Below are 14,488 nucleotides of genomic sequence, written 5' to 3'. Positions count from 1 at the left end.
TCATTCCAAATAATAAAAAAAATTGATGTATAGCGAAGTCTACCGTAAAAATCATCAAGTTGAAACGAACCAATAAACATCTGGTGCACAGCAAAACTAGGCTATTACAACAGAGTATTTTCATAAGGAAAAATTTCCCAGCAGCGGTCACGAAGATACGCGAAAACATATGTTGATTGCGGAACGGAAAAACTCGTGCTCCTTTTCTCGGTCGACGAGAACTGACCAAACGATACCATCGGGGGGCTATAAATCACGTAAATTTTCGATTATTTGATTTTTTTGGTTGTGTTTTGCAAAAGGATATTCAACCATCGCTTGGACTCCATTTTTCTTGAATATCACGATACGTTGCACTTGTCCATTGGGTTGGCAGATGGTGTGTAGGACGTCCTGGAAAAGAAAAGAAAAAAAAACAAATAAATTAGAGAACTGTCGCTTAGCATTGAGAACGACCGAGGAATACGATTAGCTGAAAAAACACGGACAGTCGACGTAAAGAGAAGATGTTTTGACTTTAATTTCAGATGGTTTGTCTCATAACCGTGGAATCACATTTGGTTCATAAGCTTTAAGAGATACCAGAATAATTTTAGGCAGAGCTTTAAAAATCCATCTACAAACATAATTAAGCTTCAGTCATACGCTTTAGATTTTGCCGACAAAATTATATTTGATACATCATGGGGTTATGTGACCAAGGGGGACTGGGGTTATGTTTTTTTTTTTCACAACATAATGATCAAAGCACACCGAAAATCTGCAGAACACGTTATAACAGTCTGAGTCATGCGAAACCCAAACACTTTGACCGTAGCTCAATGCTCCGCATGTCGCACAAAATGCAAAATCCCAAGCTAACAATTTTCGCTCAAACGAGCAGGTGACGACGACGGGAGTGCCTTCAATTCCGGAACAAAGGTCAGCAGGTTTTTCTTCTGCAATCGTAGGCAAGAAAATCCGGCCTAGGATACGGAACGGGGTAGTTTCTTATCGACAAAACGAGACACAGCCAAGCGAAAGGTTGACTTGATCCTTTCATGTCGGTCCGAACGAACCCGACTTAGACGATTATAAAGAAGACTATTGAAAAGAGTTCCGTGCACACAGAGGAAAGTGTCAATTTTGATGAAAGAAATTTCGTCCGTTTCGGCCTGAAATCAGAGCTGTTTCATCTCTGCAGAACTATAATAAATTATTTCGCCCTTATTTGGGTAGAATCTACATTTTTCCGAAGAAAGATTCCATAGAAGCTGATTGAAAATCAAAATATGAATGATAAAAATGGCGGACCTGGCAATTCAATAAACATTTTATTTTTCCAATCGTTTTTAATAAAAAAAACACGCCATTACGGTTGCCGACAGTTTCATTAGCCATATTAAAAGTTTACAAATGTCAGCAGCTACAACACAGACCTCATCCTGTGCTATAATTGAACTTTCGAAGCCAATGCAATGCCCGATGCATCACCCTCCCCCGGGAAGGAAAATATTAAATTTAATCAATGTCGGTCAACGTTGAATTGAGCTTTTCCAGCGTGCTTATTTGTCTACCGGTTACCCCCGGGTGGGATCGCGAAAATTTGGGACCAATTAAAAAAAAGGACTGTCGGCAAGGTGGCAGCAAACCAGCAGACCTTGTGGAGCCGGCCTCCTGACCCGACGTTTCAGTCTCATCTCATAAGCATGTCGGCACATTTTACTAGCTGGCAGTGTTCGGTTACAATGCCTCTTGTCGTTTCTATTTTATGAACGAGTCTGGGATGAGTAGCAAATTCAGGTGGGATTTTCAGGGTTGCAGCTCTTTTGTCACCTTACCAACAGCAACAAAGGCTATTTGGGATGAGCTATCGAATTTCAACAACCGCGGTGATAATACGACTGGCTCACCACGATGCTGCCCGAGGAGTGCCTGGAAAAGGCTGTGTTTGAGGGGGTAAGTGCCCACCCTTATGCATTGTATTGCCAGTCATAGCAAATCTCCCCCGAAATGCGCACTCCGGTAAGCTTTTAGTGTAATATGTCGATTCCGTTTTCGCTTCGGTATGGCCAGTTATCGGTTTAGCACTTTGGCTGGTGGAGTTTTAACCAAATTCGTTGATGGAATCGAAACAGTGCGGGGAGAAACTTCAGAGCTATTTTAGGTGTGAATAATTATTTCGACAGCCACGGGTGAATTGGAGTTGACTAATAGTTGCAGGTTCAATGATGGCAATTTCGGTCACGGGTTTCTTTAAAACACGTTTTATTATGTCAAAGCCAACGTTTCAAGGATATATTTCCTCGTCCTCAGGGCAAAAACAAAACAAACAAGTTCTCGTCAAAATATGGTCAAAATATGGTGCATATTTTGACGAGAACTTGTTTGTTTTGTTTTTGCCCTGAGGACGAGGAAATATATCCTTGAAACGTTGGCTTTGACATAATAAAACGTGTTTTAAAGAAACCCGTGACCGAAATTGCCATCATTGAACCCATTAACTATTTATTGGTCAAACACCGCTTAACAATAGTTGCAGGGTTCAAATAGTCGAATGGTTGGTTGTACATCGAGGATGCATATTTTAGTGAACGGTTTTTCCAAGCAATGAGGAAATTTGAGATTTTTTTTATTCAAAATAGTTCAACTGATCAATTATATTGGGCCGAAATATTGAAAACTTTGAAATTTACTGAGCAGTAAACTTCAAATTCGCTTTGATCGGAATGTGATTAAAATATCAATTGGTCCGGTCTGACTGAAAAACGACCAAATTTTATCTTTATTCAACCAAATGAAGTGAAATTTTTTGTTGATCATTGTAAATTAAGTTATGTTTGTGTTGTTGATTCAACACAAACATCTGAATTGTCGACGTTTGACGTAAAACTTCGGCTCTAATGTAAAATGTGAATAGGACCATGTAACGAAATCATTCCTTACTTCAAAAGTTTATAACTTGGTCTTTTCTCGACGGATTTCCGACATTCTTGTAGCAATCGATTGTAAAATTAGTCATATTAAAGCCTAAAATAACTAAAAACAATTTTTAAATCCAAGATCTTCCAGTTTTTGAAAAAAATTAAAACGACGGAGACTCCATTTTGAAATCCAAGATGGTTAATGAACGATGTAATATGAACGATGAATCAAGAAAAATCTGGATTACAGGCAATAATAGTAGAATGCAGAAAAAAATGTGTGTAGTATCCTCAACATATCAGCAAAGACTCTTTCATTTCTGAAAGGGTCGAGACATTATGACGGAATCTTTACGTTTGGAGCTTGACAAGTATTAAGGTCGTGGTCCCCGTGGCTCTGTGGTTAGCGATGTCGGTCGGCTAGCTCTCCCACACGGTTGTGATATCGGGTTCGATTCCCGATCGAGTCAAGGAACTTTTCGAGCTGGAAATTCTCTCGACTCAGCACTGGGGCACGGTGTATCGTTGTACTTATCCTACACATGCAAAATGTGCCAAAAACAATATCGATGACGAATTCTCTCAACTATAATCTAGTTGATCGAGAGCGCTATTAGCCCCAAGGCTAAGCGTGCGATATTGTTTGAGTATTAAAGTTACAGTTGAATCAGTTCAAACGGTTCTCGAAAGTGTTCAAAGTCATGTCTTTTACTTCACCCGGCTTTCCTAGCATACGCCCTCAAAATGCGTTCTAATTACCTCCGGAGTTCCACAAGGTTCTATTCTGGGTCCGGTGTTGTGGAATGTCATGTCATGAGGTGTTGAAACTCAAGTTCCCTGTAGGAGTTGTGATCGGCGGTTTTGCAGACGACATAACGATAGAGGTCTACGGCGAGTTGATCAAGAAGTTCGTGTTGACGGCCGCGCATTATACACACAAGGTCGAAGACTGGATGCACTCCAGGAAACTGGAGTTAGCGCACCATAAGACGGCGACGGCGGTCAGAGTCGGAGACTGCACCATCACCTCAAAGCGATCTTTGAAGCTCTTGGGGGTTATGGTTGACGATAAGTTCACATTTGAGTCACGTCAACTATGCTTAAAAGGGGGTTCTCAAATCTCGACTTCCAGCAACCGGATGTCAACATCCGAAACTAATACGACTGGTTTAGGCAGGCTCTCATATAGGTTAAAAAGTACTTTCCCGGTTTACTAGGTTTACTGTCGACCGTGCCAGGGAATGCAAGCATCTACCAATCAGAGATCGAATTCTGCGTTTTAACAAGGATTGACAATTTTCGATTTCGTCCACATAATCAAATTACAATTTACTACAATTGGGTAGATGAGCGGGGGCCTAGTGTGGTTGGTAACGTCTCCGCCAACCACGCTCGACGCCTGGGTTCGAATCCCACCGCCAACATAGGTGTCGATGGTTGTGAGGTGGCGTGATCCACTCACAACCAACCCAACTGGTCTAGATTCAATCCTAGCCGACACCGGGAGATTTTCTGAGGCGAAAAATCTCTGGGATCACGCCTTCCATCGCATGAGGAAGTAAAGCCGTTGGCGCCGGTCCGTTAATAAACGGGTCGTGAGTTAGGGTCCTGGGTGTGGAGTTGCCTCCCTGGGCGTCGGTGATTGGCCACAACAGTGGCGGAACCAGACCGACGGAAAATAAGCGAGAATAAAAAAAAAAAAAAAAATTGGGTAGATGTATAGATGATGTTGCAATTGATTGCTGTAAGAACGCAGGAAATCAGGGAAACTATTCGACTTATTGGCATTTGAAATTGGACATATTTTTTCATTTTTTCCATTTTAAGATTTTATATTCACATCCCTATGTAGCCGAACTTTCGGAGAAACGTAGTTCTACTTCAAAACATGTTGTAAGTAGTGTATGTCTTTAGTAGCAGTCGAGATCTCACATCTCCGTCGGAAAAATGTCTGCGAGTTAATCCGGAAATCGAATAATCAGCTCAAAAACAGATGTGACAGCTTCCTTCTGATCTGTATATTGCTCATTCCAGCAAGACACAAAATCTCGTTTAGTGCTCTACTTGAATCCATTGCAATTTTCCCCTGGAAAAAGAGCAACATTGCCTTTGTCACCTACAAGTGAACTATAAACATGTATTACAATCAAAACAAACACAGCTGATTCACAGGGTATGTCTCTCGATACGAATGTGTGTATCACATTCGTCACATGTGTGTATTCGCATCAAGGCGCATCTTTGCCTAGCTCTGGGCTGCTGTATTACATTTTACGATCAACAATAGTGTGCTGAGTGAAACTTGCGCCACTATTCCCAGAGTTGACAAAGTCACACATCGCGACAAACGACAAATTTGGAAAAGCAGCAGGCTAATGCGGGTCGTTAAATACCATCGTCACCGGTGACTTTGCGTTGGTCCAGAATAGATCAAGTTGAGTGGCAGACGACCGGGTTTAATGGTACTATTTTTAGCCGGATTTATTATTGCATCGAATGTTGCTTTGAGTTTCGATTTATAGTTTGTAGTAAATTAGGGTAAACGAATGAAACTCTCATTTTTTCTAACTGAAGAATGTCGAAACGAAGCATATATCGCATGACATTCAATCTAAACGCTTGTGATTAAGATCAATCCTATCGTATTGAAAACGGCGCTTTTTTCCTACGAACGTGTTGTTGGATTCTTTCCAATGTATGAAAAAGGGAATCTTGCCACTATTGCTTACTTGTCATAAAACATAAGAAAAACATGTGCTTCTCCGTCGTCTGCTCGAACCGTTCCACCCATAGCAAGCTATTACTACTCGGCTCCATCCTGTACAACCAGCGAGCGATATCCGACCGCTACCTACTTTTAATGCATAATAGATGAAGGAGCACGAGAGAACACTTCCAACATAATCGTGTGCAGCAATATCCGCGGGTATTTCGGGAACGTGTCATTTGGAATTCAGAGTTCAAGTTCGTCTCAAAATCTGTACAGACATCCACTGTATATTTATAATACATTGTTTCGAGCGGGAAAGTGTTTAGTCGCTTATGCCAAACATCTGGACAACGACGACGACGACGATGATGGAACTATTTTTGGAATGTAACGGCACTTTGCGAGTGGGCAATATTTTCAGCATTTTGTTGTCCTGGCGGTATCGAACCAAACGACTGGCAATATTATGGTTTTGTATTGAAAAAAATCAATTGATGTAGGATTAAGAGTTGAGAGTTAAGAGGTTAGATTTAATGCTGCTAATGCTAGAATGTCAAAATTTAAAAAAATAGTCGAATTTGTCCTAAGTATCCATTGTTGACAGATGCAAAAAATTCAACTGTTACCATGTTTAACAAGTTATTTTTTCACTATTATTATAAATTTCAATACGTCCTTTATTGTTAATATGAATGTATCTATTTTTAATTGCAGTGCTACCAACTATAATTCTAGATTAGTGAACACGTTTACCGTTTAGTAGTATGAAAAACCGGTAATCATGACTGACGGCGCGAAAACATTTTTTTTTAGCTAAAATTTCTCCCTACCAAACGCAAATCCTACGCATGGCTACAATCGAATAGTAGATAAGGGATTAACACCCCGTAAAACTTTTTTTGTTCATAATGTTTGTTTTCTAAACACAAATCTACTTTTTTATAACTATACGACTTTTTGTTTACCAAGAATCGAATTGACTGGGTCACATTGCAAAAAATGGAAATGTCAATGGTAAGTACCGGGTCCAGTTCGAATAAACCCTCGAGTCACATGTTCGTGCAATAGTAAACTGTGTTTGCTTATAGCGGTTTTTGTAAGCGGATATGTCCGGAACGAAACAACTAGTTAACTGAATTACGGTTAGACAAAATATAATAGCCATTGTAGCTTATGCTATTATTGCTGCCGACACCGTAAGGTGTGTTCTATTGTGAATTAATGTCAGACATAAATACACGATTTATAAAGCTGGTAACAGTAATTGTTTATGGTTCCTTTGCTATTGACATCATCCGTTTGATTACTACAGCTGTGAGCCTATCAGAGCAGACTACAAAGACAAATCTGACACATCGGTGCAAACACATACAGAACACAAATTTATTATCCAATTTCACACGCCCAACAATAAAGCAGCAGCTCTACTGTGAGTGTATGTTTCTGTGTGCACGCCTGGCCCGTAGGCAACGTACATACATACAATGACCTATTCATTGTGGTAATAATTCCTTTCCTGAAATGATTCTCCACCGAACCCACCCCATACACAAAGCAAACAGTAAACTCGTAAAACAGCGGGATGGGGGAAACCAATGGTTTTACTGCCGGGGAGACCTGTTTTTACTCACTCCTCAAGGATGGTATCCTGCTATAAAGATATCTTCGTAACCAGCAGTTACAGTCAAGAAAAAGTTGTACATCAAACCTCCCTGCATCGACTTTTTAAACTCAGTCAGTGCTTACCGTGGATGTGGACTGCCCAGTCAATTATAGTGGCATACCAGCAACAGAATTAATACATTTTCGGAGCGGGCGGCTGGGAGAGCGGTGTGCACCGGGAAAACTATGAAAACCGATTGTTCCTGTACGCATTTCTTTGGTTTTTCAGATGCTTTGCAGTTGGGATTACAGGAAGCAACACAATAGGCTATCATTCTCAGTTGGAGTTATTGAGGCAAAAGTTTTGAAATAATATGCAAACTTTGCGTAGTTGGAAATTTTGTAACAGTTTGCTACGGTTGGAGTAGGTAAACAATGCTACATGCTTGATCTGGGGTTTAGTTGTTGGCATTTTGTAGAAATGTGCGATTTCCGTGTTGTGAAACTGAATTATGAAAGCAATCCAGGCAAATCAATATGTAGCATGTGGGAATATTCATGATTATGGAGAAAAAAAAATTATTTTGTCAAGTTACCGTAACCTATCGCTCTGATTTGTGGTCGTTAAGCATAGCGATCGCATTTGGTTGAAATAAAGCATGAATTCAATTGCTTTTCGAATCTAAATAGTTTTTATCGATGTAAAACTTTCATGCTGAAGATAATACAGCAAAGACAACTTCGTTTTCCTATGCGATAAACGTTTGGTTTATACTATGTGTAATTATAGTTAAGTGCTCAATAATTTGAGATCAAATATCGAAATACTATTGAATATTGAGTAATTTTTAGTTATGTTTCCAGAGTCTATCGAATCGCACAACCAAAATGAACAGCATTCCCATTTCACCAGGAAGTTTGCTTTAATTAATACGAAAATGGTTCCTTAAATTAATTGCTTTATTTGCCGGTTGTAAACTGGCAGGCGAACAAAACAATTAATCTCCATGCAAGACGACGAAGTTTTTTTTAAACGTTTTTATTGTCGGTTCCTGTTGTTGAGTGAGGAAAATGCACTGAAAACTTTACTTCATTTATTGCTTTATTGTCATTTGAGTTGCCCTTGTTGTTGTTTGCCTTGAAACTATCGACTACAACTACTGCTATAATTAAAAGCAACTAAAGCTCTAAATGTTTGCGATGATAAAAGGAAATAATCATCGTAATTTAAAAGCCTGTATTCTTTACGAAGAAGTTCCCTTATATTACAGAGTGTTACTTCGAATATTTAATAAAATTTCATCATCCTTTAGTCTCCTAGAAAAAATGCGACATTTCCAATATATCTAAATGGTTTGTAACGCATTTCAAGGAAAAAAATTTAAAAAAAATCAGTCGTTATTGTGGTTGTTACTCGAGAGATTATGCCAATCAAAAAAAGCAGAATTCGAGAGAACCCAAAGAAAAACATATTCCTTCAAACAAGCCGAAAACAACCAGCTAATGATTCCTGATCGTTCCCATCGGAAACAGAAACAAAGCTGCTATCTAATCCTGTGTTTGGCGGTTTTTGTTTCTGCTCGCGCTTGGTTTCACGCGACAACACGATAAACGAGACGATTTTCCTTTCATATTTTGTTCCATCACCACCACCACCCCAGTACCACCTCACCCTCCTATTAGATAAGTGGAACCAAGATTTTTTTACTTTTCTTCCGACTTTCGTGGCTGTGTGAGTTCGGTATCTTCTTCACCATTTAGACTGAAACGTTTCGAGGTGCGATATGAAAGAAAATTTTGCTCTTTGTTATGTTCGAGCATGCGTGCGTTGATGCTGCTGCTTCATTACCATTGGTAGCGGATGTCGAAAATTGTTTGAATTTTCTACCGAAATACCCGTCTTTTTCAATAAACTGAGCTCGACAGAGTGAATCAACTGAGGTATGGTGTTTTTATTTTAGGAAGAAATACCAAATCATCGAAGAATGATTTGGCATCATGATTAAATGGTTTCTGGTTAGCTTGATAGAATCTTGATTTGTCAGTTTGAAAAAAATCCGTTTCGTGTTTAATTAATTTTTTCTCTGGACCGGACTCTCACCTCGGAGAGATAAAAAACTGAGTAGCGTGCATGAGAAGAACCCACCCTAGCACCTAGCACATTTTTAAAAAATCCACCGTGTGCTAGGAATACAAACCGTGCCACATAATCGATGACATCAATTAAATTTAACAGAATTATCAATTACGAAAACCATCGATCAGTCGACCGAACCGACAAACAGGGCAAACGGACGAGCTTATGAAACCATGGGGATGTGTTTTTAGCAGCCGAACACGAGTTAATAAACCGGTAGGTGTTGTTTCCCGCTAATGGTTTTGCGCCTTGTTTCCTCTTTTCGGTCGTTATGGCTTTGAGAGCAAACGTCGTCAACATGGTGACCTAGATTTAATCGAATAATTGCCGTTTATGGGTTTGATTGGCATTGCCGGTTATATAATCGATCGGTATTATACGAATGCCGTTTATTATTGGGTTGTTTGTTACAATAAAATCATGCTGCTAGCATTTGAATAAACGGGGAGCTCGATTTTCTCATAATTCAAAACTAGATTCAATTGATAGCGTGGCGTTGATGGCATAAATATTGAGAGGATGCTTGAGCAATAGTGAAATGCTATTGAGTAGTTCAGTTGCAGGTGTTATCAAAATAGTACAAACAGCAGCTTCACATGTGCCATCAAAACAAGAGAACGAATATTGAACAAACAACAAAGTATAACAAAAAAAACAAAATAATAGGTGAACGAAAATCAACACAAAATTGAGAGAAATAACAAAACAAAGACGAAGTTGGAAAAAGCGGAATATATTACCAATTGAACAAGAAATAGAAGAACTAACGACATGAATGAGTCAATAGTTCAAATCAAAAGTTAGCAAATGTTAGCAGCATCAGTAGTTTAGAAAAATGTCATAAATGGTATTGTGTAGTGTGATTTCAATAACAGATTTAACTCGGTTTCAACAACTGATTAAACTCGATTGTAAAAATAAAAATAACTTGTATTTTTCCCCACTAAACCCCACAAATGTGTGTGTGGCTCCGACAGCTTTCCTATGGTATGTCGGTATAAATCAGATCCACATAGTGTAGTGTAATTTTGCAGTTCACTGAAATAAGCCACTTTTTGGGCATGGCCCTAACAGCATCTGTCTCAAATCAGGAAACTGATCAATTTTGCATTTTAAGGAAATAAATCAGGGGCTTGTGCGTGGCCCCTGCAGCATTTTTAATGTTTGTCCTGATCCAACGAGCCTTTCCCTACTAACAAAAACCTCCTTCCTGTAACCTTTTGGAGATGCAAACGTTAACACCGTCTCCAAATAACAAGGGTTACACTAACATCCCTTTCTTCTTCCCACCTGATTGCAAGGACGTGAACGGCGTCGTTATTGACCCTTCAAAGTATCTAATCACTAAAACTTGAACAATGTGAATGGTCGGTCACTCTCAGCCCCATTCAATTGATTCGGTGTGCACTGATTCGTATCAATCATGGAAATAAAATATGTAACGGCTTTTTTGTTTATAAATATCTATTCTATTTTTTCCCAATTTCGTTAATATATTTTAAATTTATTTTTATATATTTTTATTATTGTTTTAATTTTTCCATTTTCTTTATTCTTTTATAGTTTTTTAAATTTTCAATTTTTTTTTCATTTTATGATTCAGCTAGAAAACGCCCATTAATAGCGCAGCGCAAAAATAACTATTTTCGACACTCTCTTTATTTTGCGTACGTCCCTAAAGTTTTCCGCATATATTGCAATACTTTGTCAGTTAACCCGCTCACGAGGTTTTTCATGATTTAAAAATACCTTACGGGTTAATTTGGGCAAAATACTTTGTAGACTTATTTAAATTACTGGGAAATGTTATATTTTGAAGTAAAAAGTGAAATTTGAAATGGTGCTCCAGAACATCTATGAGCATACAAGGGACTTATTTTTAATACACGAGACATTTTTTTTGCAAAATTTAATTATTAAAAGCAGTTATTTAAAAAATTAATAAAAATAAAAGAGAAACAATGTAGCTTTTGAAAAAAAAATACTACGTTTACGACCATTTGATTGATTCTTTATGATGGAAAATGAAAAAAAAATCTCGCTTTCATTATGCAAAGAAGAACATTGCACTTCGAACACCTAAAGAGTGTGAAGTGATCACGATGTTAGCGTTAGAAACATCTCTGCGTATCTCCAAATGCTGGCCAAATGATATTCCATCGTAACGGATATTTATAGTCAGCATACGTCGAAATTTTTGTCTTCTGTATGCCCATTGGTGCTCTGAGGCACCATATACAAATTTATGGAACAAGCGAATAAGAATGAAAAGTGTTAATTCAATGGATTGTTACACTAAATAAACAACAGATCTACGTAAAATTTATTTTTATTGTGAAATCGATTAATCTAAACATATAAGAATGCAGCTCTGTCTGTCTGTCTGATTCATATAGGCTTGGAAACTACCGAACCGATCGGCGTGAAATTTTGTATATAGGGTTTTAGGGGCCGGGAAAGGTGACTAAGATAGTTCGAGACCCCTTCCCCTTCTGCAAAGGAGGGGTCCCATACAAATGAAACACAAATTTCTGCACATCTCGAAAACTAACCAAGCAAATGGAACCAAATTTGGCAAGTGGATGTTTTTAGGAGTAACAAATATGTCCATGTTGGTTCAACACCCTTCCCTCTTCTGGAAGGGAGGGGTCTCATACAAATGAAACACAAATTTCTGCACATCTCGAGAACTAACCAAGTAAATGGAACCAAATTTGGCATGTGGATGTTTTTAGGAGTAACAAATATGTCCATGTTGGTTCGACACCCTTCCCTCTTCTGGAAGGGAGGGGTCCCATACAAATGAAACACAAATTTCTGCACATCTCGAGAACTAACCAAGTAAATAGAACCAAATTTGGCAGGTAGATGTTTTTAGGGGTAACAAATATATCCATAATGGTTTGACACCCCTCCCTCTTCTACAAGGGAGGGGTCCTATGCAAATGAAATACGAATTTCGCATAGCTCGAGAACCAATCAACCAAATACAACCAAATTTGGTATGTGAATGTTTTTAGAGGTAACAAGTATGTCCATAGTGGTTCAACTCCCCTCCCTCTTCTGTGAGGGAGGAGTTCATAACAAATGAAACACAAATTTCTGCTTATCTCGAGAACTAACCAACTAAATGGAACCAAATTTGGCAGGTGATTGTTTTTAGGGGTAAAAAATATAATGGTTTGACACCCCTCTCTCTTCTATAAGGGAGGGGTCCCATACAAATGAAACTCAAATTACGCACAGTTCGAGAACCAATCAAGCAAATATAATCAAATTTAGCAGGTGAATGTTTTTAGGTGTAACAAACATGTCCATAATGTTTCGACACCCTTCCTTCTTCTGGCATGTCTCCAAATACCATTTCGAAATCCAAGATGGCGACTTCCCGTTTCTGAAAAATAGCGGCAAATGACCTTATACCACCAATTATGGGTATTTCCGGAATTGTTATGGTGCACTGAAGCCACAAATCGACCTCAAACAACAACTTGAATTGTAAGATGGCGACTTCCGGTGTCTGGAAAACAGCCGAAAATGACCAAATACCACCCAATATAGATGTTTCTTCAACTAGATTGACGCTCAGAGGCCAAAAATTGTCTCCTAATGCCATTCTGAAATCCAAGATGGCGACTTCCGGTTTCTGAAAATCAGCGGCATATGACCAAATACCACCCAATATGGGTATTTACGGGATTTTTATGATGCATTGAAGCCAAAAATCGACCTCAGACAACATTTCGACTTGTAAGATGGTAACTTCCGGTGTCTGGAAAACAGCCGAAAATGATCAAATACCACTCAATATGAGCGTTTCTTTAATCAGATTGACGCACGGAGGCCAGAAATCGTTCCCAAATGCCATTTCAAATCCAAGATGGTGACTTCCGGTTTCCGAAAAACAGCGGCAAATGACCATATACTACCCAATATGGGTATTTCCGGGATTACTATGATGCACTGAAGCCACAAATCGACCACTGAAGCCAAAAATCGACCTCAGACAATATTTTGAATTGTAAGATGGCGACTTCCGGTGTCTGGAAAACAGCCTAAAATGATCAAATACCACTCAATATGAGCGTTTCTTTAACCATATTGACGCACGGAGGGCTGAAATTGTTTTGAAATCCAAGATGGCGACTTCCGGTTTCTAAAGCTCAGCTAGTGTTATATAAAAACGGTTGTCAAAAGCACACATTATTTTTTATCGAAAAATTCAGACTTTCTTCTACAATTTTCTTGATAACAATTCAAACATTGAATCAAGCTGTCATTCGATATGCCAAGTTAAAAGTGTATTATAAATGCAATATTTTGTAGAAAAAAGTAGTCAAAACTAACTATTATCTGCCAAGATATGGTCAATACAATTCATGGTGCTCTAGAATCACCATGAGCGGGAAAGGGTTAATGATACCACAATATATCTATCCTTCCCTTTAGGAAAAGACATTTTAGCTTCGATAAATCAGATTTGAAATAGAAAAAGTAGGAGGATGGTATCCAAGACACGACCGCATGACGTTGGACTACGGTATTTTTATATTCCATTAAAACAGATTTTGATTTTCTGCAATTTTATCTAACAGTGCATTTTTAAATGCGTTAAAACGTTAAAGCGTTATAAATAATAATATATACTGAAAGAATGGATCTTTTATATAAGCGCTGTCATTTCAAAAAAACCTTTCTTCGTAGCTGAACTACTAAGACAATCATTTAATTTAGAGAATTGCGTACAATTTTCCTATCTTAACCAAAAAACAAACTCAACGAGACTATCTAAAATTAGCTACCCACACACGTGCTATAGCAATCCATACATACAAACGAACAAGAAATTTAATTCGAAGGCGTGCGCTTTTATAAGCGACTAATATTTGCCACCAACCGCTTTCTGCTGCTCCAGCAAGAACCGTCCGCTTTGCCGGTCAATAAACAAATGAGAAATTCAATTCGATGGCATGCGCTTTCAAAAGCGACCAATATTCACCGCCAGCTTTCTGCTGGTATTCCCCGCCTAGAAAAACTGACTGTATAATCAAGTCTATATATAATCGAGTTCGACATGTATATTTTTTTCTAATTGAAAGAAAAATTTTGCATAAATGTTCCTATGAATCAAAGATG

At 38.5% G+C, this 14,488-nt stretch overlaps 2 protein-coding genes across 5 annotated transcripts in view; one reads left to right on the top strand and one right to left on the bottom strand.

Annotated features, from left to right (window-relative positions):
* The window catches only part of LOC129725205 (heterogeneous nuclear ribonucleoprotein L), a 314,819-nt gene that overhangs the window by 92,589 nt on the left and 207,742 nt on the right, over positions 1–14,488 (bottom strand). For all 4 annotated transcript variants that reach the window (XM_055680749.1, XM_055680750.1, XM_055680751.1 and 1 more), the window contains one exon: positions 308–393. In XM_055680749.1, the coding sequence (XP_055536724.1) occupies positions 308–393 (86 nt within the window). The remainder of the gene's footprint in view (positions 1–307; positions 394–14,488) is intronic.
* Positions 1–14,488, top strand: part of LOC129725212 (nuclear inhibitor of protein phosphatase 1) — a 489,093-nt gene that overhangs the window by 414,765 nt on the left and 59,840 nt on the right. The window lies entirely within an intron of this gene.

This window comes from Wyeomyia smithii, chromosome 2 (genome assembly GCF_029784165.1).
Source record: "Wyeomyia smithii strain HCP4-BCI-WySm-NY-G18 chromosome 2, ASM2978416v1, whole genome shotgun sequence".
Classification (NCBI taxonomy): Eukaryota; Metazoa; Arthropoda; class Insecta; order Diptera; family Culicidae; genus Wyeomyia; species Wyeomyia smithii.
The sequence above is the reverse complement of the archived record's forward strand: the minus strand, read 5'-3'. Positions and strand labels throughout refer to the sequence as shown.